Source organism: Phyllostomus hastatus, unplaced genomic scaffold (genome assembly GCF_019186645.2).
Source record: "Phyllostomus hastatus isolate PE091 unplaced genomic scaffold, TTU_PhHast_1.1 phas_contig_210, whole genome shotgun sequence".
NCBI lineage: Eukaryota > Metazoa > Chordata > Mammalia > Chiroptera > Phyllostomidae > Phyllostomus > Phyllostomus hastatus.
Window position 1 is genome coordinate 35276590 of NW_025333737.1, and position 27900 is coordinate 35304489.

General features: G+C 66.1%; 1 protein-coding gene across 2 annotated transcripts; it reads left to right on the forward strand.

Annotated features, from left to right (window-relative positions):
* The first annotated feature begins 1508 nt into the window (after nt 1-1508).
* On the forward strand, nt 1509-27816 carry ITGB4 (integrin subunit beta 4). 2 transcript variants are annotated; one of them, XM_045836062.1, is made up of 40 exons: nt 1509-1794; nt 4842-4930; nt 6062-6144; nt 6316-6417; nt 6533-6737; nt 7154-7250; nt 7437-7608; nt 8727-8990; nt 9311-9400; nt 9662-9781; nt 9985-10149; nt 10365-10441; nt 10972-11174; nt 12942-13045; nt 13165-13263; nt 13409-13538; nt 13825-13947; nt 14064-14170; nt 14942-14975; nt 15154-15345; nt 15616-15719; nt 15960-16018; nt 16109-16132; nt 16733-16881; nt 16976-17155; nt 17727-17875; nt 20037-20241; nt 21041-21198; nt 21514-21694; nt 21826-21963; nt 22597-22779; nt 22874-23005; nt 24159-24389; nt 24799-25029; nt 25757-25906; nt 26409-26597; nt 26675-26830; nt 26914-27078; nt 27181-27291; nt 27401-27816. In XM_045836062.1, the coding sequence occupies exons 2-40, from the start codon at nt 4852-4854 to the stop codon at nt 27538-27540; spliced, it is 5481 nt and encodes a 1826-aa protein (XP_045692018.1). In that variant the 5' UTR covers nt 1509-1794; nt 4842-4851; the 3' UTR covers nt 27541-27816. The 2 variants fall into 2 exon arrangements, with proteins under 2 accessions (XP_045692018.1, XP_045692019.1); XM_045836063.1 differs by lacking the exon at nt 24159-24389 and having other exon boundaries at nt 1515-1794.
* The last annotated feature ends 84 nt before the right edge of the window (nt 27817-27900 follow it).

The window sequence follows — 27900 nt, forward strand, 5'->3', positions numbered from 1 at the left end:
ACTGGGTGAGGGGCGCACAAGGCTGGCCCTCCAGAGCCACGTGCCGTGTGCTGGGGAGCCGGAGGCGGCGGTCCGAAGCTCACAAGCTGCTCCATCCTGCTGTAGGGGCCCCTCCCCTCCCCGGCCGGGACCCCCCCCCCACAAGCCGGCCTCACTCTGGCCTCGCCCTAAGGCCGCAGACTGAGACAGTGAGGATTCATTTTTGTATAAGATGAATATGTAGTACAATGATTCTTAACCCCTAATAGGGGGCCAGTGACCTGTTTGGGAATAGAGGCTAAACGAAGGAGACTCTTCCCAGCACCCCGCATGCCTACATCACACACACCTAGAGTTTTGCACACGACCTCAGATGGGTCACGGACACCCCCACCCCCACCCCCCACCGGTCCACACGCAGCCTCCAGGGAACGAAACTCCAGGCTCCTGGAAGCCGGAGCAACATCGTGGCCTGTCTTCCCAGGCTTCCTGGGGTCTGGCTTACTTCCCAGGCCTGCCGACCTCGCCCAGACTGGGGCTCCTTCCACGGTGCCCCCAAGTCCAGGCGCCAGCCCCCCGGGCCCTGCCAAGTGGCCACCATGGCTCCTGTAGTTGCAGTGACCCTGCGTGCAGCTCCTCCGCACCCTGTCCCAGCCGCTCCCACGGTCACCCTGAGAGCTGGCAGGACGTGGGACGACTACAGAGGAGACAGACCCCTGAGGCTCAGGGAGGCCACCGAGCAACCCCATGCAGGCCGACCACACTTTTATTGAGCACCTACTGTGTGCCCGGCACTGCGCCGGGGACTGAGGATAAAAAGGTGTGCTAGAATGTCCATCCTCAGGGTTCACAGTCCCACGGAGGAGAAAAACCTCAAAACAGATCATTTCGAACCACCCTGGTGGCCGGAAGCTGCATGGTTTGGGCAGGCGGGCCGCCAGCGAGGACAGGGTGTTCAGTGGCATGGTCGGCAGGTGGGGCCAGAGAAATAGGTCGAGTCGGGGTCCAAGAGCAACGTGAGCCGCCCCAGCTGCAACCCACGTTGGTCAGCAGCACTGGAGAGGTTGCAGGGGAAGGACTGGAGGGGTCAGATTTGTGAGCGAGCGTGTCAGGAGCAGCCACAGCAATTCAAGTGTCCACTCCCTGCTGGGTGGGTGCTGGCCTCTGACACTTATTATTCCCAAGGTAGGAAGGGTCGCGTCGCTCGTCAGGGACGCGGTCCTTATCCTGATCGAGCTCTGGACGCGCGTCGGGGTTGGGCGGGTGGGGAGCCAGAGGGGACCCCGTGAACCGCCCTTTCTTGGCCCGTCCCTCGCGCTGGCTCGGGCGGGAGGGAGGCGGTGCGCGCAGTCTTTGCCCTCGGGCAGTGCGGAGGCTCAGAGCCCAGGGCCCGCAGAACCGCGGACGGCGATCGGGGGCGGGAGCTAAGAGGCCACCCCCAGCTCAGGGCAGCCGGGCCACGGAGGCTGGAGCCCGGAGGGCTGGGGAGGAGCGGCGCCCGGGGCGGGGGGGGCAGGACTGGAGCGAGAGGGGGCGGCTCCTCCCCTGGCCCCGCCGCCGTCGGTCGGGTCGCTGGGCTGGGCGCCGCCGCGGGAGCCTCAGCCTTTTCCGGGGGGCGGGCCCCGCTCCTGCCCCGACAGGTGCGCACCGCGTGCAGGAATGCGGCGGGCCTGACTCACCAGCGCCTCCTTCCTACCTGCCGCCGCCCCATAAAGCGGTCCCTCCCCTCCCTGCCGCCCGCCCTCGGGACAGTCCGGCTCTCCGCGCGCCTGCCGCCCAGCCGCCGAGCGGAGCCCACTGCGGGGGAGGGCGGAGGTAGGTGCAGCCTCCGACCTCGCAGGCGCGGGGTGGGGCACGGGCGCAGGGCCGGAAGGCAGTCGGTGGTCGCGGGGCCGGCAGGGCTCGGGGCCCATTCCGGGACGCGGGAGAGAGAAGAGAGTGCCCACGCCGCCTGGGCTGCCGTGCAGGGGAGTGGGTAGGAAGGGCCGGCTGGCTGGCTGGCTTTTGTTCCTCCATTCTTCCCCTTCAGCCGCTGGCCCCCTCTGCCCGTGCTGCCCAGGGGAGGTGCCAGGCCTGCCAGGGTGTGCTCAGGGGGCAGCCGGGCAGAGGGATGGGGGAGCTGCAGAAGCCGCTTGGCCGTCAGACCTCTGACTAGGGGAAGGCGACCGGAGAGAGGTTGGGTGTTGGGGCGGGTGTGCAGGAGAAGTGGGCAGAAACCAGCAGGCCTCCTGGGCCGGGCTGGGCCTGGCCCCTCCGGGGTTGCAAAGAGGGTGGAGGAAAAGACGCACAGTAGATAGAGGCCAAGGCCGCCCCTGTTGGCCTGGGCAGGGTCTGTTGTGCGTGGTGCACAGGCCTGCTGCGGTCTGGGGAGTCCCTGACTCTCCTCTCTTCTTCTTCTTCTTCTTTTCTAAGATTTCTCTTATCTTTGGGCGGGGGGAAGGGAGGGAGAGAGAGAGAGAGGGAGGAAAACATGGGTTAGTTGCCTCTTGCACACCTCCAACTGGGAACCTGACCCCCAAGCCAGGCATGTGCAGGTCTGGGAGTCACACCAGCCACAGGCAAACCTTTCCGTCTGGGGGACAACGCCCAACCCACTGAGCCCCACCCTTGTCGGGGGCCCCAACCAGGGCCCCTGCACCCTCCTCTCGGCCAAGCAATGCCTGCCCTCGCCACAAAGTCGGCTCAGGAGACCCTTCCTCCAGGAAGCTCTCCAGACCTCATCCAGCAGCCCCTGGGGGGCGGGGCCCACCACCGTGACCTCCTGCACTCCCGCCCGCTGGGCCTCTGGGCGGCCCTCTGGCTGTGACTCTAGGTGGCTTCCTAGCAGCTCTGCTCCTCCTTCTCCCCTTAGGGCTTTGCCACGCCCTGAGCCTGAGGCTTGGGTACTGGTGGCCCAGTTGTGGCTGCCGCCCCCAGCAGAGCTGGAAGTGAGGGCTGAGGGTCCCTATCCTGGGGGCAGAGGAGAAAGAGGGCACCCGAGAGGCCACAGGGAAGGGGTCCCTGTGTCTTGGACCCTGATTTCCGCAGGGGGGCCAGCAAATGGGAAAGTGGGAGGGGACAGAGCCGTGGAGGGCAGGGGTGCGCGGGTGCTGAGCTGCTACGTGGGCCCCATGGGTGGGAGGGCCCATGGGTGCGGCACGAGCTCTGAGCCTCTGCCCCTGTGGGTCTTGACCTGTGTCCCTGCACCCACATGTGCCTGGTGTGGACGGTCTGAGGTGCTGCCATGGGACAGACACCCTTCAAGGTGGCCCCCATGTACTCCTGGGGTCTGGCTGGTGCATGAAAAGGCCCAGCAGCCCGGCGGGGCCCCGGGTGGCCTGGACAGCGGCCCCGCCCAGCCCACTGTGGCCTCACTGTCCCAGAAGCCCACCGTCCTGACTTCTACATGAAACCTCGTTGCTCCTGTCACTAAGGACCACGTTTAACACCTGGCGAACGCAAGCTGAGTCACAGAACACACTGCTGAGTACATCACTAGCCTCCCACCTGCCCCTTTAGCGCCTCTGAGCCAACGCGGAGGTTAAATGGGGGTTCCCGGCGAGGCTCCCCACCTGCTGGCTGCGGGGCGGGGAGCCCGTAACCTGCGCCTCGTCTCCTCACCCGGGAAATGGGGGTAACGCAGCGCCCCCACCGGGGCCCTGGGCGGATTAGAAGGCCGCCAGGTACAGGAAGTGCCGGCCTGCTGCCCGCTGTGTGCCCGGCCCATGGGCACGGCAGGGTGACTCAGAAAGAGCCCTCGGGGCCTCCAGTGCCGGAACCTGCACACGTAACGGTGCCCCGGGGAGGCCTGAGTCCGCAGCCCGAGTTGTGGGGTGTGTGGGTGGGGCGCCTGTGCCCCGCGGCTGCAGGAAAGTCTCCCCACCCCCGCCCCAGGAGCCCTGCTTCGGCCACCCCGGGCTCCCTCACCCCAGCCGGCTCTGCCTGGGAGGTGCCGGGGCAGCCGGCGGCCCCCTGGGGGCTGCACACACCGTGAGGGGAGAGAGGCAATGCCTTCCCGCCCCCTCCACGGCCTTCCCAGCACCGCGGGGGCCTCCGCCCTCCAGAGCCTGCTCCTGCCCCACAAGCCCGGGACTGGGGAAGGGTCCAGGGAGTGGGGGGGCCGTGGGCATGGCGTGGTCTTACATCACCGGGGGGCTGGGGGCCAGGCTCTGCAGGCCAGCCGTTGTCTTTCTGAGGGAGCAGACTGCCCATCTCCTAAAAGGCCTCGGGGGCCAGTGCCGGCCCTGCAGGCCGCTGTTGAGTTGAGAAGGGCTCCAGGGTAGCAGGCACAGGGCCTGTGTGTGTGTGTGTGTGTGTGTGTGTGTGTGTGTGAAGGGTAGGGGAGTGCAGGTCGGCGTGCAGGCTGGCTTTGGGCTGACTTGAAAGGATGAATGGTTCGGGGGCCTTGCAAACACAAGTGTGGGGCAGGCAAAGGTGGGTGCAAGGCAGGGAGCCGCACCCCTGTGGGAGGGGCCCCTCTCCTCCGGGCTGCACTGCCCCCCACAGAGGGTAAGCGGGCTAGGACAGAGAGGGGGCAGCGAGGTAGAGCCAAGCCCCCTAGAGAGACCCCACCCCCGACTCCTGCCCGCCCACCGAGACCTGAAAGGCTCAGGGGCCCAGCCCAGACGCCTGGTGCTGGGCAAGCTCGGAGCCCAGAGTCCCCCCAGGCCAGAGGGCGGGGGCCTCCCTGGGCAGCAGGCAGACCTGCAGGGCATCTAGCCACTGCAGGGATGGGGCAGGGACCCCGGGCCCTGGGACAGCACTGCAGCTCTCGGCGCCTCCGGGTGCACACCCGTGCGTGGGAACAGCAGCCCCTCCCTCCCCGCCGAGCGCCCAAAGGGGCCCAGGGAGGGCCCTGTGTGCTAACTGCTGCTGTCGTGCAGGAGGAAGAGGATGGCGGGGCCGAGCGCCAGCCCCTGGGCCAGGCTGCTGCTGGCAGCCGTGCTTATCGCCAGCTTCTCCGGGGACATGGGTGAGTCCACACCCCCCGCTGCACCCCTCTTGGTGGGCGCTGCCCTCGAGAGAGGCCTCTCACGGGGTTTCTCGCCCAGACACTCCCTCAGCCATTCCACAAGCCAACCGTCGCACACGGCGGGGGCTGGGGCGCGGTGAGCATGAGCCACGTAGCTCGGGAGCACGAGGGGTGGGGGAGACTCGGCCTGGAAGAGAGAGGAGATGCCCCCTGGGAGGGTGGAGGCCCTCGTGGGATGTGCCTAGGCCTCGAGTTCCGAGGAGGGACGGGTGACTCATCACCTGCTCTCCGAGAGCCAGCACCCGGCTGGCGGCTGGAGCCTGCCCCCGGCCACGGAGTGGGCCTGGGGGGAAGCCGCACTGGTAAGGTGACCTGAGCCAGGGGGCCGTGCGCACGTCTCTGAGGCTGGCAGTGCTGCGGGTCGGGGCTTCTGTGCCTCCCAGATCCACTGCTGTTTTTTTTTATTTGCTTTCAGAGAGAGGGAAAAGGAGGGAGAGAAGCATCCATGCGTGGCTGCCTCTCGTGCGCCCCCTACTGGGGACCCAACCATACCGTTCGGTTCGCAGGCCGGCTCAGTCCACCGAGCCACACCGGCCAGGGCACCTGAGCCGTCGTTAAACATTGACAGCGCACCTTTGCCTGGGGCCCGGGAGACACCCGTGGTGCGCACAGGATACACACAGCAGACCCTTCCTGTGCTCTTAACTGAATAGAACCGAAGGGAATCCCAGGAGTTTTGCCTTAGTCATTTACCAACGACCTACTGTGTGCCAGGCCTTGGGCCAGGCAGTGGGGACACAGCAATAAGGAGACAGACACAGTCCCCTTTGTCCTGGAGGAGTGGGTGAGGGAGATGGCCAGGGTGTCCCCACCAGCACATGGGCCAGCACCTCTGTTTCAGCCCCTGCCACCCTTCCCCCTGGACTCGAGTGGAAAGTTCCCGGCTGGAGCCCCCTGGGCTGCCCGTTCCCAGCTGTGCTGCCTAGGCAGACCACAGCTCCCCGGCTAGCCTCCCTGGCCTCCCCCGCGCACTGGGGAGGGACGCCCGCCTCCCAAGCGCGGCTGCAGGTGGGGCCGGGGCTGGAGTCGGCGAGGCCCGGCTCAGCGGCCTGCCCGTTCCCCCCCGCCCAGCCAACCGCTGCAAGAAGGCCCAGGTGAAGAGCTGCACCGAGTGCATCCGTGTGGCCAAGGACTGCGCCTACTGCACTGACGAGGTGAGCCGCTGCCCGCCGGCCCGGCTGGAGCCCCCCGTGCTCAGCCCAGCCTCTGGCCCGGCGGGTCAGGGAGGAGGGGCAAGGGTCAGGAAACTCAGGGGAAACAAAGCCAGGGCCGGGACAGCCTGGGGACAGGCGCGGCACCCCCTGACCCTATCTTTTGCCTACCAGACATTCCTTGAACGGCGCTGCAACACCCAGGCCGAGCTGCTGGCCGCGGGCTGCCGGCTGGAGAGCGTGGTGGTCATGGAGAGCAGCTTCGAGATCACCGAGGTGCCCGGCGCGGCTGTCGAGGGGGCTGGGGCCTCCGTGCTCGGGGCTGGCTGTGTAGGGGGGTCTCCCCTCTGGAGCGACCCTCCAGCCAGCTGTCCCCCTCCCCCGGCTGCAGGAGACGGAGATCGACACCACCCTGCACCGCAGCCAGGTGTCGCCCCAGGCGCTGCGGGTCCGCCTGCGGCCGGGCGAGGAGCAGCACTTCGAGCTGCAGGTGTTCGAGCCGCTGGAGAGCCCCGTGGACCTGTACATCCTCATGGACTTCTCCAACTCCATGTCGGACGATCTGAACAACCTCAAGCAGATGGGCGAGCGCCTGGGTACGCCGGGGCCGGCGCGGAGGGTGCGGGGACGCAGGGGCGAGGCGGGGGTGGGGGGGGCTCATCCAGCTGGCCGCACGCCTGCTCAGGAGGCCGGGGCTCAGGACCGCTGCCCCCACCCCACAAGGAGGGACGGGACATGGGGACCGTCCCCAGAGCGCCCCACATTCTCAGGAGAGCATCCTCGGGGTGTGGGGCTTCAGAGAAGGCCACCTCCTGCAACGTGCTCCATGCAGGACCCAGGTCCCCTGAGTCCCATCGCCCTCACCTGTGCATGGGGACGAGGGCTATTGGGAGCGTGCAGGGTGTCCCCGGAAGTCGTTCTCCCTCTTCTTCCCCAGCAGCCCTGGCCCCGCCCCCCCGTGTCGGGGCAGGGGGCCGGGGCTCAGCCACCCTCTTTTCCCGTTGACGCCCAGCCGAGGTCCTGCGGAGCCTCACCAGAGACTACACGATCGGCTTCGGCAAGTTTGTGGACAAAGTCAGCGTCCCCCAGACGGACATGAGGCCGGAGAAGTGAGTGACCTCGGGGGCGGGGGTCCTGGCCGAGCGCCCTCCGCCCTCCTCTCCACCCAGCAGGGGGCTCCACGCCTTTCCATCTGAGAGGAGCCAAGGGGGCGGCTTCCCAGAGAAGGTGGGCACAGGAGAATGCGGGGGGGCCTCCTTTCCCTAACTCTCTGCGCCTCTCCCGCCTCCACCCAGGCTGAAGGAGCCCTGGCCCAACAGCGACCCCCCCTTCTCCTTCAAGAACGTCATCAGGCTGACCCAAGACGTGGATGAGTTCCGGAATAAGCTGCAGGGAGAGCGGATCTCAGGCAACCTGGACGCCCCCGAAGGCGGTTTTGACGCCATGCTGCAGACGGCCGTGTGCACGGTGAGTGAGTGCCGCGGGGGGTCCTGCTCTGCCCTGCCCTGCCGGCCCGGACTCGGGCTGCGCTTCTCTGCGGGCGCACGGGCCTGCTCCGCGGCCAGGCGGACCCCCCTCAGTTCCCGTCCAGGTTTAGAGGTGCCGGGAGCCACGGCCCCTCAGCCCGAGCTGGCACAGCCTGCTTTTGCACTGGCCAGCGAGGCCGACAGGAGTCTCGGGGCTCGGGAATCTTCCATGACCCGAGGCCAGCCTCCCCCGACCCAATCTCCTCGCTAACGCCAGCCTTCGACTTGGGTGGGCCGCTGAGGAAGGCGCTTGGTTTCATGTGCACGTCGGGGGCGTTTTTTTTTTTTTTCACTTTGAAAATAACATGCCCGTGTAATAGACAGTTTGAAAAACAAAGAACAGAAAGTTCCCCTGACCTCCCACGGGCAGACAGGCAGCTGCTGAGATCCCGCCAGCATAGTTGGGCCCCTCCGCCTTGTTTTATGGGGCTGGAATCAGTGCACTTCTAACGGAAACTTGCTCTTTTTTTTTCCCCACTCGATGCATTTTCTCTTTTGTCATCTAGTTGTCACTGTCACATTATCTAACAAGGTGCCACATGCTGCTGTGCCCATTTTTTAAAGGTGTTATGTATTTATTTTTAGAGAAAAGGGAAAGGAGGGAGAAAGAGGGAGAGAAACATCAATGTGTGGTTGCCTCTCACACACCCCCACCAGGGGACCTGGCCTGCAACCCAGGCATGTGTCCTGACTGGGGATCGAACCGGCAACCCTCTGGTTCACACAGGCTGATGCTCAGTCTACTGAGCCGCACCAGCCCCTGCTGTACCCATTTTAACTGGCCTTTTTTCATTATTTAACGTTGCACGGGGACATTTTCCTACGCAGCTGAAACATTTCCCAGGGCGGCTGAGACCCTGGGGGTCAGCCGGAGGAGCCTGGTTCAGGCCGTGCGCGGCGCCCACCGGGTGCGCAGACCTGTGCCCGCTTCCCGGCCCCTGTCACTGGTTTCTGTTTCCCACGTCGTCATGCCGGTGGCCTCTGCCACGCGTGACTCTGCAGCGAAGGTCCCCGGCAGGCAGCCTGCTCCATGGGCACCCCCTTCCTTGCTCTCCCCAGAGGGACATCGGCTGGCGCCCGGACAGCACCCACCTGCTGGTGTTCTCCACCGAGTCGGCCTTCCACTACGAGGCCGACGGTGCCAACGTGCTGGCCGGCATCCTGAGGCGGAATGACGAGGAGTGCCACCTGGACGCCACGGGCACCTACACCCAGTACAAGACGCAGGACTACCCCTCCGTGCCCACCCTGGTGCGCCTGCTGGGCAAGCACAACATCATCCCCATCTTCGCCGTCACCAACTACTCCTACAGCTACTACGAGGTGCGTGGGGGGGTGGCCTGGGGCCTCAGCGGGCAAGTGGGCGTCCACCCTCCCCGCCAAGCCCTTCACCCCTCACTCCCTCCCTCCCCCAGACTGGCAGCACCTCCAGGAGGTGCCCTGATGGGACAGGGAGGGTGTGGGCCCATCCCCCTGACCCAGGTCCCAGGCAGGTGGGGGCTAAGAGGGCAGACTCTGGAATACGCCAGCAGGCCCCAGGCCTCGGCGCCCCCATCTGGTGGGACGGGGTAAAACCGTGGCCTGGATTCGGTGAGATGGTCCTCGTCGCGGCTGAGCCCCCGGTCCCGCGCTCTCCCCTGCAGAAGCTGCACACGTATTTCCCCGTGTCCTCGCTGGGCGTGCTGCAGGAGGACTCGTCCAACATCGTGGAGCTGCTGCGGAAGGCCTTCGACGTGAGCGGCCGCGCCGGCTCGAACCCGAGTCCTCCCCGGGCGGGGATGGGAGGAGGCCGAATGGGCAAAGGGTGTCTCTGGTCTGGGCTGAGAAATAGGAAAGGCCGGCAAGGAAGGGCCCTGGGGAGCCCACCGAGGGCTCTGCCACCTCGCCCCCCCCACCCCTGTCCCCCCGTGCAAGTGGGGGTGGAGCAGAGCCAGGCTCCAGTGGGCGAGCCCAGGCGCCCCCAGACCACTCACTGATCCCTGGCCCCCCTTTAGAACATCCGCTCCAACCTGGACATCCGGGTCCTGGACATCCCCCGCGGCCTGCGGGCCGAGATCACCAGCAGGATCCCGAAGACGAAGTCTGGGTCCTTCCACATCCAGCGAGGAGAAGTGGTGTGTTTCCCGGGGGGGTGGTACCCGGGGCGGGGGGACAGGCGCTGTCACTGCTGATGCTCGGTGACTGTGCCCTGAAGGAGCCCGCTGTCGGCCCCGAGGGCGGGCGGGCAGGGAGCTGGGCGTCTCAGGCACAGCTGCCCGGCCCCCCACCGTGCCTGGCCGGGCCGGGCCTGCCTCGGCTGACAGCAGGGTCCCTGCAGGGCACCTACCAAGTCCAGCTGCGGGCCATCGAGGACGTGAACGGGATGCATGTGTGCCAGCTGCCGGAGAATGACAAGAGGGGCCACATCCACGTGAAGCCTTCCTTCTCCGACGGCCTCAGGATGGACGCAGAGATCATCTGTGATGTGTGCTCCTGCGAGCTGGTGCGCAGGCCGCGGCCCCCGGGGCGGGAGGGAGGAGCTGGGCCCACCGCCCCCAGCCCCGACTTGTGAAGCTCACAGAGCCTCCTGCGGCCACATCTCCTTCTGGGGGGTGCCCTGACCGGGGGGGGGGGGCCCTGAGGGGCGCAGGCAGCAGGCGCATCCGGGGGGCCGTGCCTCCCCCACCCACACACCCTACCTGCACGTTCTCGTTCTAGCAAAAAGAGGTGCAGTCACCTTACTGCAGCGGCCACGGGGACTTCATGTGCGGGCACTGTGTGTGCTACGAGGGCTGGTGAGTGCGGGGCGCCCCAGATGCCCGTGGGGTCCCCACAGGCGCCTGACTGGGAGAGGGGCACGCCCAGGGGGTGGGTGGGTCCAGTCCAAAGCACTGGGAAACGCACAGACAGAGCGAGGATGTATCCAGAGAGACACACAAGCACCAGAACCACGGGGGCCGGCAGGGCGTGGGGGCTGGGTGTCAGGGGACGGGCAGCGGAGGAGACTGGCTTTTCTCTCTGTGGCTTTTGTGTCTTCAGTCTTCTGAGCCGTGTGCACACGTCACCTCGTCAGAAATGAGCTCATAAATAAAGGGCAGTGGGCCTTTGAAAGCTTTAAGTCACTGAACGAGTCTCTCATGAGGAAGGGGTCGGGGGTGGGGTCCAGGGCTGAGGTTTGAGTCGGCTCCGCCACAGTTGTTGGTCGGCCGGCTGGCGTGACTGGGACCCCCACTGCGGCCCTCCGGGGGGCCTGGGCTGGCTCACCCGGCGTAGACGGTGGGAGCCTTGGCCCCGGCTGGGGGGAACTGACAGGCCCCACCCCCAGGAGCGGCAAGACCTGCAGCTGCTCCACGGGCTCCCAGAGCGACACCGTCCCCTGCCTGCGGGACGGGGAGGACAAGCCGTGCTCCGGCCGAGGCGAGTGCCAGTGCGGGCGCTGCGTGTGCTACGGGGACGGCCGCTACGAGGGCCAGTTCTGCGAGTACGACAACTTCCAGTGCCCCCGCACCTCCGGGGTCCTCTGCAACGGTGAGCTCAGCCGCCTGGCGGCCCAGCCCCGGCCCCGCCCGCCGGTCGGTCTCCCATCCCGACCCAGGCTGGGAGTCAGAACGCCCCAGCTCTGGCCCAGCCGTTCCCCAGACTCCCTGAGCGCTAGACCTCTCTCCCCCTTGTACAAACTTCATGCCCAAGGCCAGTGCAACATCCCCCTGGTGTGTGAGACCCTGACTTCCTTGGGGTCCTCCCGTCTGCACCCACCTCCTCTATCCGCTCCCCGACCTCATCACGGCGGGCACCGCCCGGCTCAGCCGTGGCGGTTGCTGGCGTGCGCCACGGCCGCCTTTTCCTCTCTCGGAAGATGGTGCGTTGCCAGCAGGTGTGCCTGGAGGTGCGCATCCTCTACGGCCCCACGGGCCTAATGTGGTGTGGCCAAGGCCACGGGCGCATCGTCTGGCCAAAGCTTCGGAGCTGGGTGGGGTCGCAGAACCCAGGCAGGTGCCGCGTGGGAGGACTGAGTGGTTGAATGGGGGAGGATGAGTGAACACCCAGCTCACTGAACACTTACTGGCCCCCAGATGTGCACCTGCCAGCTGCCAAGCCCCTGCGTGTCTCCCCTCCCGTCCGTTCTTGCTCCGCCCGTCCGGAGCGTGCTCAGAGACACAGGAGGGGACCCCGGACGCCGGGGAAAGGCGGAGCTGGGAGGCAGGAGGGGGGCAGACAGTGCCGGGGGGAAGGAGGCAAGGCCAGAGTGCAGGCGTTTGGCTTCCGGTCCAAGGCGGCTCCATGTCTAGTCCCAACGCTTCCTCCAAGGACCAGAAGACAAATGTTCTTCAGCTTTGTGAGCCGTATGGTCTCTGTCGAAATGACTCGGCTCTGCCGTTGTAACAGAAAGCAGCTAGGCCCTGGCTGGCGTGGCTCAGTGGATTGAGGGCCAGCCTGCGCACGGAAAGGTCGCAAGTTCGATTCCCAGTCAGGGCACATGCCCGGGCTGTGGGCCAGGTCCCCAGTAGGGGGCATGAGAGAGGCAACAGATGGATGTATCTCTCTCACTTCGTTGTTTCTCTCCCTCTCTTTCTCTGCCTCCCTTCCCCCCTCTCTAAAAAGAAATGCCGTCTTAAAAAAAGGAAGTGGGGTGGGTGGAGAAAAAAATAGACAGCAACTATGGACAATAAGTCAGATGAGTGTGGCTGTGTTCCGATAAACCATTTGCAAACACAGTTACTGGGGCGGACTGGCTTGTAGGCCATAGTCAATCAACCGTTCTTCCAGTCTGAGGATACTGGACTTTATCCTTTGGGCAAAAGAGAGTCGTTCCAGGTTTTGGTTTCATTTTCTAGCTCTCTGCATGTTGACCTTGTATCCAGACACGCTGTAAACTCATGAAATCTAATCATTTATCTGTACGTTCTTCTTGCTATTTTATGACATGCTCCAGACACTTGCAAGTAATGACAGTTTTGTTTCTACTTTCCAGTCCTCTGTGTTTCATTTCTTTTTCTTACCTTGTTGCATTGGCCAAGACTCATTAGTGGTTCTTAAGCAGGGGAGTCACACAATTAATTGGGTTTGTGTTTTGGGACGGCCACTCTGGCTGCAGAGTGTGAAGTAGGAGGTGGGGCGGAGGGGGAGGGCAAAGGACACGTGACTCCAGGAGAGTGAGGAAGGGAGGCTTTGCCCCTGGGGGGGACCTCCTTGCTCTCGAGGTTCGGCTCCCACAGGCCCTGTCCTCGAGGGCAGGTGGGCAGCCGGGACTGCAGGTGTGAGCGGGCCCTGCTCCCCCTCCCCTCCTCCCTGCAGACCGGGGACGCTGCTCCATGGGCCAGTGTGTGTGTGAGCCGGGCTGGACGGGCCCAAGCTGCGACTGTCCCCTCAGCAATGCCACCTGCATCGACAGCAACGGGGTAGGCCTGGGCGTGAGGCAGGCAGTGTGGGGTGGCAGAGGGACCCCCAGGGCAGGACCACCCATCCTGTCGGGCGGGGAGGGGTGGGGATACGGCTGGCTCACTGGCGCCTCCTACAGGGCATCTGTAACGGGCGCGGCCACTGCGAGTGTGGCCGCTGCCACTGCAACCAGCAGTCCCTCTACACAGACAGCATCTGCGAGATCAACTACTCGGCGGTGAGGCCAGGGTCACAGGGGCGTGGGCGCGGGGACCGGGCACAGGGCGGGGTGGGCGGGAGCGGGCCAGGGGCGTGAGGCCGGGGCGGTGGGCCTGGCAGAGGCCTGCCCAGCACAGGGCCCGCCGGCCCCCCTCTCCCACCAGGTGCGGCTGGGGCTCTGCGAGGACCTGCGCTCCTGCGTGCAGTGCCAGGCCTGGGGCACGGGCGAGAAGAAGGGGCGCTCGTGCGAGGACTGCCGCTTCAAGGTCAAGATGGTGGACGAGCTTAAGAGAGGTAAGGGGCGGGGCTGAGGGTCCAGGGACCTTCCACGGGGTCGGGGGTGCCGCTGATCCGGGCAGGAGTGTAGCGCTGGCTGGGCAGGGGCCTCGAAACCTGAGTCGAGGAGGCAGGGGCCCCGATTTGCGGGCTCGGGTGCTCCCGGTCAGGGCAAGGCCCCAGGGCTGTGCCAGAGGACTGGCCGCCTGCGCTGGGGTGGACGGGGTGGGCCCCAGAGCAGGGGACACCTTGGGGGGGCCTGGGCCTCTGGGGCGGGCCACCTGCTGACCACCTGCGTCCGCAGCGGAGGAGGTGGTGGAGTTCTGCTCCTTCCGGGACGAGGACGACGACTGCAACTACAGCTACACCGTGGAGGGCGACGGCAGCCCCGGGCCCAACAGCACCGTCCTGGTGCACAAGAAGAAGGGTGAGCTGCTGGCGGTGGCGGGCAGCCCAGGAGGGGGCGCGTGGGCCGCCAGACCCCAGGCCAGGAGTGTGAGCACCACCCTCCTCCTCCCCTTCCTCTCTCCCCGCCCCCCTCAGACTGCCCTCCCCGCTCCTTCTGGTGGCTCATCCCCCTGCTCATCTTCCTCCTGCTGCTCCTGGCGCTGCTGCTGCTGCTGTGCTGGAAGTACTGTGCCTGCTGCAAGGTGACAGCTCCCCCAGGGTCCCCACCAGGGCCCCCAGCCCCTCAGGGCCCCCGTAGGCGGCAGAGGCCAGGCGAACCCGCATGTTCTGCCCGGCTCTAGCGCCCTCCCCACCCCAGTCCCTCGCCTCTGCCAACCCTGAGCAGCCGGCTGCCTGGGAGTGCCTGCCCCGGGATCTGCCCCCGGCAAAGGGCTTGGGGCCCACGGGGGAGGAAGGGCCTGCCCGCCGGGAGCCGACAGTGTCCTTGGGGAGGGCAGACAGGAGGCGGCCAGGCCTGGAGGGCGGCACCACCCGGGACACTGAACTGTGGGCGGGGAGGAGGCGGCAGCACTGGAGGGACCTCTGGTGTGGCGGGGTGTCAGTGTGCAGCGTTACAGAGGGTTGTTCTGAGGTCAAGTGCATGGGATGGCTCAGGGTTCCGCAGCAGCGCTCAGAGCCTTCGCTCTCCTCGCGTGCATGGGGACACCCTGAGCGGGCGGTGGGGCGTGGGTCAGTGCTTCCCACGTGGGTTTGACCCCAGAGCCTTCACAGAGGACCTGGCACGGCCAGGGTCCCGTGGCACAGGCCTTGGGAACCCCCCACCCCCATCACCCTCTGCACCCCCCTGTGCGCCCCACGTCTAGGCTCCTGCACCCGTGTGGGTGTCCTGGTGTCTGAGGGAGGCCCTGCGGCCCCTCAGGACCATTGCTGTGGGTGGCAGTGGCGGCTACAGGGGTTTACCTGGGCTGGGCAGCTATCCCGGTCCTCATCGCCACCCACCCCTTGTCCCCTAGGCCTGCCTGGCGCTTCTCCCTTGCTGCAACCGAGGTATGGGCCCGGTGCCAGCAGGGAGGGGCGGTGGGGCTCCGACCACTCGGTGCCCCAGCTGGGGGGGAGGGGGAGTGAGGGAGAGCCTCGAACGGAGGAGGGAGGCTGGGGGTGGCACTGAAGGGCAGGGCTGTGAGGGCCTGGGGAGGGACCTCAGGCGGAAAACCCTGTCCCGAAGGTCACATGGTGGGCTTCAAGGAGGACCACTACCTGCTGCGGGAAAACCTGATGGCCTCGGACCACCTGGACACACCCATGCTGCGCAGCGGGAACTTCAAGGGGGTGGACAGGGTCCGCTGGAAGGTCACCAACAATGTGCAGCGGCCTGGCTTCGCCACCCACACGGCCAGCACCAACCCCACGGAGCTGGGTGAGGGCGGGGCTGGGTGAGGGCGGGGCTCTGGGCGGCGTCCCGGGCGCCTGGGGCACGCCCCCTGCTGTTCCCGGGCATGGGGTCGCCCTGTCTCTGTTCCCTCCGGGTGCTGGGCGCGGGCACAGGCCGGCACCTCCTCCCTTCCTGATGGAGCCACAGGCCTCAGCCCCCCAGCCCCCCAGGGGCCCCCTCCCAGAGTGGCTTCTGTGGTGGTGGCACCCGCCGTGCAAGGGGCTGACCACCCGCATCCCTGCCCGCCCCCCCCAGTGCCCTATGGGCTGTCCCTGCGCCTCGCACGCCTTTGCACCGAGAACCTGCTGAAGCCTGAAACCCGGGAGTGCGACCAGCTGCGCCAGGAGGTGGAGGAGAACGTAAGGCAGCCAGCCTCCCTGGGGCGGGGGCGTGAGCCGGGGCACGCACGGGGGTCGGAGGGGTGGCCACGGGGGAGCAGCTGTGGAGCCTGGATGTGTTCCTAGTGTGGGGTCACCCTGGGGTCCCCTTAAATGTGTCCTCAAGGGGACGTGAGGCTGAGAGGTCCTCTGGGCCTGGGTGGCTGCGGGGCGAGGCCCACCCAGGGCCCCGGCCTCAAGCCCCGCCCCCTTGCCTGGCAGCTGAACGAGGTGTACAGACAGATCCCCGGCTCGCACAGGCTCCAGCAGACCAAGTTCCGGTGGGTCCCGGGTGACCAGGGCTCGGGGGAGGGGGGGCAGGACTGCCCCAGGGACCTTCCAGCTCACGGCCCCTGCTTTGTCCCCCACAGGCAGCAGCCCAACGCCGGGAAGAAGTGAGTCAAGGACACGGTGGGACAGCCCCAGCCCCCTGCCCCGTCTGCCCCCGGCTCCACGCCCCGCCCCGTTTCCATCCCGTAGGAAGGGGAGGCCCTGTGTGCGTCTGTTGGGGGTTGGGCCCTTCATTCAAGAAACCCCGATGGGAAGCCCTCGCTACAAGCCAGCCCCGTACACACAGACGGGCCACAGGCAACCAAAGGGACCAGGGTGGCCCCGTGCCAACCAAGGCTAAGAGAGGTCACGTCACGTGCCCAAGGTTACTCCGCTATTAAGAGATAGGGCCCTGATTTGAACCCAGGCTTTGGAGCCTACATCCTGAGCATCTCCACTGCCCTGCGCCTGCTGGGCGGGAGCAGCCCCATTTCACAGATGAGGCCGCTGAGGCCCAGAGGCCCCGCGGCTTGGCGGAGGCTGCAGGGTGAGCCGGGGCGGGGGGCAGTGAGGGACCAGCATGTGCCCCCGTGACTGTTGGGTCCTGAAGAGCCTGAACTTCTTTTGCTGCCCCGCATCTTGTCCCTTGGTGGGGAGAGGACAGGCAGGGGGCCTGCGCAGGGACCAGTGCCAGGCCGACACCTTCCTGCCTGCCCCGCCCCCAGGCAGGACCACACCATTGTGGACACGGTGCTGATGGCGCCCCGCTCCGCCAAGCAGTCCCTGCTGAAGCTGACGGAGAAGCACGTGGCCCAGGGGGCCTTCCACGAGCTCAAGGTGGCCCCCGGCTACTACACCCTCACTGCGGACCAGGGTGAGTGGGCAGGCTCCCCCAGCGGCCCCCTGCCACCTCCACGCCCCGGGGTGGCCCCCGCCCCACGTCTGACCACCCCCCAACACCCACCCAGATGCCCGGGGCATGGTGGAGTTCCAGGAGGGCGTGGAGCTGGTGGATGTCCGGGTGCCCCTCTTCATCCGGCCCGAGGATGACGACCAGAAGCAGCTGATGCTGGAGGCCATCAACGTGCCCGTGGGTACTGCCACCCTCGGCCGCCGCCTGGTAAACATCACCGTCATCAAGGAGCAAGGTCGGTCAGGGAGCGGGGAGCCAGGGGCAAAAAGGGGGGCCTGGGGACCCTTGGGTTTGAGTAGAAGGGAGGCCTGGCTGTGTGGTTTAGCGGGTCACTTAACCTCTGTGAGCCTCGGTCTCACCAGCTGTAAAATGGGCCGCAGGCTCTTACACGGGGTGTGCGGCTGGGCAGCCGTTCACAGAGCATCCATCACAGTCGCAGGGTGCTGGTCCTCCCGCTGCCAACCCGCACCCCTCCCCCGTTCTCTCCCTTACGGCTGAGGGAACCCAGCGGGCCCGCCCAGGACGCCGGGGCACCGGAGCTGGGAGGAGGGACTGGGCTTCTTCCCGCCCTGGCCTCTGGTGGGGCCCCCACCTGGCCGCCTTTCTCGGCCCTGACCCTTCCGGCCCCCTCCACTTCTTCTGGAAAAAGTTTCCACCCCCTTCCTCTGTCCTCCCCAGAGCGTGGCAGGGGCGGGGGCGACAGGCAGACTCAGGAGGTCTGGGCTTGGCTGGCTGGGCCAGGGGAGGGCGGGAGTTGGGAAGGGACGGAGAAGGGCCCGACCCTGACGCTCCCGGGCCCCTGGCAGCCACCGGGATCGTGTCCTTCGAGCAGTCCGAGTACCTGGTCAGCGGCGGGGAGCCCGTGGCCCGCATCCCCATCGTGCGGCGCATCCTGGACAACGGCAAGTCCCAGGTCACCTACCGCACCCAGGACAACACGGCGCAGGGCAAACGGGTGAGGCTCCCACGCGGCGTCTCGGGCCCGTCCCAGGGGCCCGGTGGGGGCAGGGCCCGGTGGGGGCAGGGCCTGGCAGCTGCCTGGGTCCCTGAGTGCTGGTGGGGGCGGGGGCCCTGGCTGGCCTCCCGCGGACATGCCCGCCTGCTCCTGCCACCTCGCAGCAGCGGCGTCTGACCCACCAAAAGTGCTGGTGACCCTCTGCCGGAGACAGAGGCCAGGGACACGTCCAGATCATTGGCGTCCCCTTCCCAGCAAACCCTTCGCAGAGAAATGGACTCCCCACCTGCCCCAGACCATGGGCTTTGGGCTTCTGGAAGGGAGGTCGCAGCCCTCCTGTCCCTGGGCAGACCCACCCCCCAGGGCTGTCACTGCCCAGGGGGCCCTTCCGGGGCCCAGACTCCACAGTGGCCTTTCAGGGCAGGCTGCGACATGCGTGGGCCCCCGTCCCCTTGCTCGCTGGGCCCCAGTGTTGGCAGCGTCAGCGGGGGGAGCAGCCAGGTCCAGGTGGTGGACGTGCTTGGTTTGGCTGACAAGGTTTGTTTTCCTGAGTTCATGACCACCACTTAAAATCTAAAAATGTTCCAATCAAAAATTAAGCCCCAAAGCAGTAAAATCCAGCCGTCCTGGGCCCACAGGCGTGCTCAGCAAAGGCAGGGGAGTGTGCACCCAGGGGCACGCCCAGCGCCCAGCAGCCCGGCCACACCCGAACCTTCTTTTTGCTGGTGGGAACGGTGTTCCTCGCCGACTGCACGCCCCCAGTAGACATTCCAAAGGAGAAGTTGTATGTCCAGAAATTTCTCAAAACAGGCCATAATATACAAGAGATTCTGGCGACCCTGTTCTGTTTTTTATTTAAAAAATGCTTTGGTATGTAACAATTTCTTAAAAACCTTTTTATTACTTCCCAACTTTTTATTTTGAAAGACTTCAAACCTACTGAAAAACGGGCCAACGAATAAAACCAGCACCTGTTTGCCCTCTGCACAGACCCACCGGTCCTTAGCATTCTCGGTCTCTCTCTCCCTGTGGAGACCCAGGCCCACAGGTGTGCTCCAGATGCCGGTGTGGCCACCGTCCCATGTCTCCGTCCTATGACTACAGACGCACAGGGAGGGAAAGTCGTCTGTTGGGTTCTATTGGTTGAATGCTCCAAAGCTGTAGACTTCACGGAGACCCCAAACAACTCTGCAGGCACCTGCTAAGAACAAGGTCGTTCTGCAAAACCACGACATAATGACCGGACGTAGGAAGACACCCCACAGGACACTGGTGCCGGGAGTCCGTCCGCGCTCCGAGCCCCCAGGATTCACCCGTCCCGGTGCGCCCTGGCCTGCTCTCCCCCAGGCCGGGAGCCGAAGACCCGGCGTGCACGTTGCTGCCGTGTGTCTTTAAGCTCCTTGGATTTAGAGCGATTCCCCAGCCTTGTCTTTCGTGATTTTGACATCTTTGAAGTGCCGCCTCTCGCGGCCCACGTCCGTTGTCTTGCAGGTGGACTCCTGCTTTTTTGGCACTTGATGCATCAAGTTCTGGAGGGTTGTAGCATTTGAATTTGCCGCGGGTGCCCCGTGGGCCTGACTAGCTGTGCTTGGAATTGAAATGTTGGTTTAGAGCGCCACCTAGTGGTCACGTGTGAGGCTTGTCCCTTCCCCCGATTTCAATTGCTTTGCGGTGTGCGGGTTGGGACACGTAGGAAAGTTCTGGGGTATGGAAGGTGGAACGTCGGAGCTGGTGGAAGCACCCCACTTGGGAGGCAGGACCTGGGGGCCAGCTGGGTCCTAGATTTCAGAGCCACAGTGCGGAGGACCTGAAAATCCTAGCTCCTCCAGAACGAGAGCCTGCCTCCTTGGGGATCTCCGGGTCTGCCGTGCATCCCTCTCACTATGCCCCGGTCAAATCCCGCCTCCGCCGCGACTACCTGTGTGGACTCGGGCATGCTTCTGCACCTCTGGGTGCCTCTGTTCCTCATCTGTAAAATGGGGCCATCATATCTCTACCTCACACTACTGCATCTGTATTATCTGTCAAGGGACGCAGAGGAGGTGCCCCATGAACTTGAGCCATTTCGTGCCCACGTGGCACAGTCTGTAAGAGATGGTCTCTGGTGTCCATGAGGTCAGGGTGGAGCATGCGGCCTGGCCTGACCCCTGCCCTCTCCCAGGACTACGTCCCCACGGAGGGCGAGCTGCTGTTCCAGCCCGGGGAGACCTGGAAGGAGATCCAGGTGAAGCTCCTGGACCTGCAAGAGATGGACTCCCTCCTGCGGGGCCACCAGGTCCGCCGCTTCCACGTCCACCTCAGCAACCCCAAGTTTGGGGCCCGCCTGGGCCAGCCCCACTCAGCCACTGTCATCATCGGGGACCGAGGTGGGCAGAGCCCGGGGTCAGCTTAAGCGGGAGGGGGAGGCCAGGCTGGGGCCCTCTCGACAAAGGTTGACGGTCTTGGCGAGTAAAAATAAGGATGCCCAGCTCAAGGCCCACTCAGATAAGATCTGCAGCATAAATACGGCTCATGCAATATTTGGGATGTTTATTTGAAATTCCAATTTGTTCAAGCGTCCTGCATTTTATCTGGCACTCCTGCTCTCAGCCAGAGAGGCTGGGGCCATGTGGCCCAGTCGGCCTGCTGGGGGCGCTGTGGACCCCACCATAGGCCAACTGAGCTCTTTGACTGCCGGCTCGGTTTCAGTGAAAACGCAGCTGTTTCCAGCAGGGGAGGGGTGAGACGGTTCGTTCTGATGGGTCTTTAGCCTCCAGTCTGTGAGCGCACCCCCAGAGGAGGCTTGTGAGAAAATGGGAGAGGCGGGGGAATTCTTGGTTGGAAGGGGGGTGGGGTGGGGAGAGAAAGAGCAAATGTTCACATCTGGAACATTACTGTTGCTGCCAAGGGGGCAAAGGGGGGGCAGACGACCTCCTTCCTCCTCCTCACTCCTCCAGAGACCCTCCGGGGTTCTCCCCCAAGTGTGGTAGGGCACCCCTGCAGCACCCTGGAGGTGCCAGCAGGGAGAGGCTGGGCCAGGCAGGTGTCAGTTGATTGCAGTGGGTGTTTCACTGGGCCTCTGGTGCCCCCTGATGGTGAGAGTGGGTTCCTGCCCCCCCGCCCCCCCCCTCCCCGCAAGACAAGTTGTCTGAGCTGCCTACCCCGCCCTACCTTCCCCCACTACAGATGACCTGGAGCAGAACTTCAAGAGCCAGACCCTGTCAAGGCTCACAGGCGCTCACAGTGACCTGGGTGCCCCACAGAACCCCAATGCCAAAGCTGCGGGGTCCCGGAAGATCCACTTCAACTGGCTGCCCCCTTCTGGCACACCGACTGGGTACAGGGTAAGGTGGCCCCGGGGCAGGAGGCGGCAGGCAAGGAGGGAGGTGGATGTTGAGGCCTAGCAACCACTGCGGAGGTGGCTTCCCAAGGCCAGAGGACCCTGGGGAAGAGCCGAGGGCACCGCTGGCCCCAGCGGCGGAGCCCGAGTGGGCAGGGAATGCCCACCTTTGCCCAGGGAGCCCTTCTGAGTTAATTACCGCTCCAGAGCCTTGCTGCCTCACCAGTGCAAAGGGGACAACAGGGCAGGTCAATGGAAGGACACGCGGCCCTGGCGCTCGCTGTCCCCCACTGACCAGCCCCTCCCCGGGGGGGAGCAGGTGAAGTACTGGATCCAGGGTGACTCAGAGGCCGAAGCCCACCTGCTGGACAGCAAGGTGCCCTCAGTGGAGCTCACCAACTTGTACCCGTACTGCGACTACGAGATGAAGGTGTGCGCCTACGGGGCGCAGGGCGAGGGCCCCTACAGCCCCCTGGTGTCCTGCCGCACCCACCAGGAAGGTGAGGCCTCGCCGTGGCCATCCGCCACCCCCATCCCTGAGGGTGCCGGGCCCTGCCCCCACCCCCCAGAACCCTGCCCTCTCTCTGTCACTGACAGCTCTCTCCCTGCCCTGCCCTGCCCCGTCCCCTAGTACCCAGTGAGCCCGGGCGCCTGGCGTTCAACGTGGTATCCTCCACTGTGACCCAGCTGAGCTGGGCGGAGCCCGCCGAGACCAACGGCGAGATCACGGCCTACGAGGTCTGCTACGGCCTGGTCAACGAGGACAACCGTAAGGGCCCAGGCCCCGCCTCCTGCCCCCAGGGGGTGGCAGTCGCGGAAGAGGAGGCGGCAGAGGTCGGGAGGGAGGCCACAGTGCCCAGCTCAGTGGGCCAGCCCCTCCGTCTTCTTGTCCGAGGCATCATTAGGTGCCCGGTCAGGTTGAGGTCAGGTTGCATTCCAAGGCCAGGCCCAGACGGAAGCTCCCAGGGCTGGAGGGGACGGAAGGCCTGAGATTGGACACAGACGAGGGTAGGGGTCACAGGTAGGGGTGCCCCCCCACAGAGGCAACCAGAGGGGCTCATTTTTACACCATTCTCTTGGGGCCAGAGTAGAGTCCGCAGATGTAGCAAATAAAAACAGAGGACGCCCTGAATCTCAGACTTTCAGGTGACAGCGGGCCAACTCGAGTCTAGTCCTGACTCGGCCGCTTCACTCGGTGACGAGCCCTTTGGAGAGTCGGAGACGCTCCTCTAACTGGCCACGCCCAGGTTCTCGGGGCGGGGCAGGCGCTAGCGCCGCGGGAGGAGTTCGGCAGCTGCGCACTCCCTGCCTTGCTCCCCGAGCCCCGGGGTGTGACGTCCGGGTCCTGCTGTGGCGGAGGCAGGGCCGGGGCCGCCCCTCTGAAGCGCTGTCCCCGCCCCAGGACCCATCGGGCCCATGAAGAAGGTGCTGGTGGACAGCCCCAAGAAGCGGATGCTGCTCATCGAGAACCTGAAGGAGTCGCAGCCGTACCGCTACACCGTGAAGGCGCGCAACGGGGCGGGCTGGGGGCCCGAGCGGGAGGCCATCATCAACCTGGCCACCCAGCCCAAGCGGCCCATGTCCAGTGAGTGGTGGGCGGGGCGGCTCGGGGCAGGGGACGGTGGCGGGGACCGGAGGCGGAGGCGGGGGCCGGGACTGACCCTCGCCCTCCCGCGCAGTCCCCATCATCCCCGACGTCCCCATCGTGGACGCCCAGAGCGGGGGCGACTATGACAGCTTCCTCATGTACAGCGACGACGTGCTACGCTCGCCAGGCGGCAGCCAGAGGCCCAGCGTCTCCGACGACACCGGTGAGAAGGCTGGGGCCCCGGAGAGTCCGTGGCGGGGGGTGGGGGGGTCCTGCGTAGAGGGCGGGGCTGTCACCGGTGTCCAGAGGACAGAGTCCAGCGATCATTAACTGGGCATGAATGTCAAAACTGAAAATGCTCTCCCAGGCCCAGACGAGCATTGGCAGAGCTGACAGTACGGCAGGCACAGAGGGGACAGAGCTGGCACGGCACACGCACAACCGTGCGCACACCTGAGGCAGAGGGGCGGGGAGATGCACATGTGCAGGGGGTGGGGGTGGGGGGCAGACGCTCACTGGCTCGTGCCCATGGCGCCACCTAGAGGCGCAGCCTGGCCTCGGAAAGGCTCGCCAGCTGTGTCCTGGAGGCAGGACGCTCCGGACGGGGCTCCGGGGGAGAAGGGGGCGTGGCCCAGGCGCCCCCGAGCAGCGCCTTGCCCCGAGAACCCGCAGAGAGCCCTCGGCGGGGACTCCCGGCTCCGCAGTTTCGGCTTCTGGCTCCGTGTGGGGGTTCAGATGAGTCACTCACCCTCCCCGAGCCTCAGTTCTCTGATCTGTAAAATGAGTCACCAGTCACACGGTGCCAGGGGTGAAAACCCTCTCGGATGTGTCCGTTCTTTCATCCGGGTCCCTGCCTCAGGCCCCGGTACTTGGCCTAACGGGGCTGAGCTCGGCCTTGAGGAACCTGAGCCTGGGGGTCTTGAGAGGTTTCGGGGGCGCTGGTGTGACTCAGGTGGCCCAGCTCAGCTGCTACTGACACTACCTGTGAATACTGTGGCTTCTGGAACTGTCTGGGGGAGGCTAGCAAGGAGTAGATCACTGTCCCCTCCCCCATACAGACAGGAAACTGAGGCTCAGAGCAGGGAGCCCTCACGGCTGGCGACAAAGCCAGTGCTACCCTGGTCTCGGGCTGGTCCAGGGGTTTTTCCTCGCCAGCTGCCACCCGGAGAGCTCTTCCACGCGCGCGCGCGGACTACGGTCCCGCCTGTCGCCCGGCTCTGGGTCCCTGCAATGCACCCCCTCCACCCCACCTGGATCCCAAAGAGCCGGAGGACCGCTCACGTCGCGGTGGCGTCGCCGCCCCCCGCCCTGCCGGGATCCCCCCGCAGCCTCCCGCGCCCACCGGCGGTGCCAATGCGCCCTTCGTTGTTCCCAAGGCGCCACCTGGAAGTTCGAGCCCCTGCTCGGGGAGGAGCTGGACCTGCGGCGCGTCACGTGGCGGCTGCCCCCGGAGCTCATCCCGCGCCTGTCGGCCAGCAGCGGGCGCTCCTCCGACGCCGCCGAGCCGCCCCGCGGGCCCCCGGAAGACGGCGCCGAAGGGGGCGCGGGGGCCGCGGTGGCGGAGGGCGGCGGCTCGGCTCGCAGCGCCACGCCGGGGCCCCACGGAGGTGACCGGCCCTGCCCGGCACGCCCCACCCCGCACCCACCTAGGCTCACCGGTTTGCTGCCTCAGGGACTCAGCCTGTGCTCGCCGGTGCCAGGCGGCCCAGCCAGGCCCCCTGCCCTACCAGGGGCTGAGCGATGGCATGGGGGCCGACCCCCGGAGCCAAAGGACGCCCCCAGGACAGGCGCTTGGGCTCTCCCGGAAGCAGGGCCGACGGTGCCTAGCCAGAGGGTGTGGGTTGCAGAGCCTGTGTCCCCTTGCACTCCTCCAGGGACATCGGGCCTCTGTCCCTGTGGGTCAAGGGAGGCTGGTTGTATTTAGGCCAAGGCCTCCAGAGGGTAGGTAACCCCGGAATTCCCAGGGCCCCAAGATCTGGCGCTGGCCTGTCCGAGTGACCCTGCCCTCCCCCGCAGATCACCTGGTAAACGGGCGGATGGACTTCGCCTTCCCGGGCAGCGCCAACTCCCTGCACAGGATGACCACGGCCAACGCCGCCTATGGCACCCACCTGAGCCCGCACCTGTCTCACCGGGTGCTGAGCACGTCCTCCACCCTCACCAGGGACTACCACTCGCTGACCCGCACGGAACACTCCGGCACGCTGCCCAGGGACTACTCCACCCTCACGTCCCTGTCCTCAACCAGTGAGCGCCCGCCCCCACCCCCACCCCCGCCTGCCCTGCTGACCCCTCCTCTCTTCCAGCTCCTGGGGGCCACGCTGCTGGCCCGCCGTCCTCCGGCCTGACCTCCAGCAAACACCCACTTCCCGCCCCCTCACACCTGTCTTGTCCCACCCTAGGCCTCGCTCCCATCCGTGAAGATGGGAGGAGCAGGCTTCCGCTGTCCTGGACTTTGGGGTCCCGGAGTCGGGCTCAGAGGAAGGGGGTGCCCCCCTCCAGGGACTCGCCAGACTCTATAATCCTGGCTGGGCAGCCAGCAGCGCCCTCTTGGGGCCCAGGTAGTACAGGGTGGCCATCCCGCCTGCCAGCTGCCCTGCTCCATCCGTCATCCATGGCCCACTCCAGTCACTGCCCACGACACTGCCTTCCCCTCCATTCCATCCACATCCGTGCTGATGCCTCACAGCCTCTGCCTTCCAAGGGGTGCTGGGCTGGGACCGGGGTGGGGGGGCAAGCCAGCTGAGGGGTGGGCTCCTGGCCGAGAGGATGCTCGCCCACTCTTGGCCCAGGCAGGGCCCGCACCCTGAGGACTGTGGGAGGTGTGGGTGGCCTGGACAGGCTGTTGCAGGGCGAGCGAGCCACCTGACCGGCAGTATAGATGCCGCAGTTGTGGGGGGGGGGGTCAGGGGTTGAACCAGGACTCCTCCCAGGGACCCCTTGACCCAGGCTGACTGTGGCCTCCTGTCTCCAGGCTCCCGCATGGCTGCTGGTGTGCCCAACACGCCCACCCGCCTGGTGTTCTCGGCCCTGGGGCCCACGTCTCTGAAAGTGAGCTGGCAGGAGCCGCAGTGTGAGCAGGCGCTGCAGGGCTACAGCGTGGAGTATCAGCTGCTGAACGGCGGTGAGGCCCCGGCTATGGGGACGTGCCCCACGTTGGGACCCGCAGGGGTGCCTGGCTGTGGCGGGAACCCCTTGAACACGAATGCCCCTACCTCGCCTTTCCGAGAGGACCTCACTGCCCAGCCCCCCCTCCCCCTCCCTTGGGAGTCCTCATCCGCGCCTCCGGACTCTCTGGGTTATATATACTCCATGTAGCCTCACTGGCCTCGGGACCTAGGGCCTCTGCTGGCCTGGGAGATGCCTTTGCGGGAATTGGGAGGTGGCACTTCTCTGGGCAGACACGCTCAGTGGCAGGATGTGGGCCCATCCACAGTCAGAACGTCGGCGGGACATCGGGCCCCACTCATCCCGTGCACCGTGCGCAGCCTGAAACCGTACCTCACTAGGCTGACGCCAAACCACAGCCCGCCCTGGGTGGGTGGCGCCCAGGCGTACGGCGGAAGCCATGGGAAGGGCCAGGCCAGGAGCGGGAATAAAGCCACGCCCCCATGCGCCCCCTGCAGGCGAGCTGCACCAGCTCACCATCCCCAGCCCCAGCCAGACGTCCGTGGTGGTGGAGGACCTGCTGCCCAACCATTCCTACGCGTTCCGGGTGAGGGCGCGGAGCCAGGGCGGCTGGGGCCCCGAGCGCGAGGGCGTCATCACCATCGAGTCGCAGGTGCACCCTCAGAGCCCGCTCTGCCCCCTGCCAGGTGAGTTGCCCCCCACCCCGCCCCCACGGCCGACCCACACCACCCACACACTGACCCTCTCCCTCGGCTGCCCCCAGGCTCCGCCTTCACGCTGAGCACGCCCAGCGCCCCGGGCCCACTGGTGTTCACCGCCCTGAGCCCAGATTCCCTGCAGCTGAGCTGGGAGCGGCCGCGCAGGCCTGACGGGGACATCCTGGGCTACCTGGTGACCTGCGAGATGGCCCACGGAGGAGGTGCCGCCCGCCCCAGGGTCAGGGGTGGCGGGGGGAAGGGTGGGGGCGGAGCCACAGGGGCTAAAAGCATCTTCCCTGTCCAGAGCCCGCCACCACGTTCCTGGTGGACGGCGACAGTCCTGAGAGCAGGCTGACCGTGCCGGGCCTCAGCGAGAACGTGCCCTACAAGTTCAAGGTGCAGGCCAAGACCACCCAAGGCTTTGGGCCCGAGCGTGAGGGTATCATCACCATTGAGTCCCAGGATGGAGGTAGGGCACCTGCCCCTTCGCCGCCCCCCCCCCCCCCCCCGCTTTCTCTAGCCACACCTTCGCACACACCACCACCCCCTGACCGGCTCCTCTGCTGTCTAGGCCCCTTCCCGCAGCTGGGCAGCCACTCCGGGCTCTACCAGCACCCGCTGACAGGCGAGTACAGCAGCATCACCACCACCCACAGCAACACCACCGAGCCCTTCCTCCTGGGTGAGTAGCCGGGTGGGGTGGGGGTCCTGGCTCCCCTGGGGGAGCACAATGCTACCAGAGGAAGAGGGCAGGGACCCACACAAGGTCCTTTAACACCTGTCCCCTGCAGATGGACTAACCCTGGGGTCCCAGCACCTGGAAGCAGCTAGCTCCCTCACCCGGCACGTGACCCAGGAGTTCGTGAGCCGCACGCTGACCACCAGCGGGACCCTCAGCAGCCAGGTGGACCAGCAGTTCTTCCAGACCTGAGCTCCCCAACCCCAGCCCGGCTCTGTCCAGAGCCTGGGCCCCCACTGCCTGCTCCCCTCGCCTCAGCTGCACTGTTCTTGGACCCCTAGTGGCCCCGTCCACCCGCATGCTAGTCATGGAGCCAGCGCCTCTTGGGGGCACACGTCCTCTGGGAGGCACGGAGGGGACCTCTGGCTGCCCGTCCACCCTTCCCAAGCACGCCTGTAACCACAGAGCTGGGGCCAGCATGACAAGGACCCTGCTTTGTTCCGCACTTAATACAAGATTTTGCTACCACTTGGCCCTCACCATGTCCGTTCTTCCGGGACTGCCCGGGGCGGGGGAGCGGCTCTGACCCCGCCCTGCTCTGGGGGCCGAGCA

What these genes read in the sequence shown, in the direction of transcription:
- ITGB4 (XM_045836062.1), top strand. Translation starts at nt 4,852, where the DNA reads ATGGCGGGGCCGAGCGCCAGCCCCTGGGCCAGGCTGCTGCTGGCAGCC. An exon ending in TGCAGACGGCCGTGTGCACG is followed by an intron (nt 7,609 to 8,726) that starts GTGAGTGAGTGC and finishes TGCTCTCCCCAG; the next exon opens with AGGGACATCGGCTGGCGCCC. An exon ending in GCGAGATCAACTACTCGGCG is followed by an intron (nt 13,264 to 13,408) that starts GTGAGGCCAGGG and finishes CTCTCCCACCAG; the next exon opens with GTGCGGCTGGGGCTCTGCGA.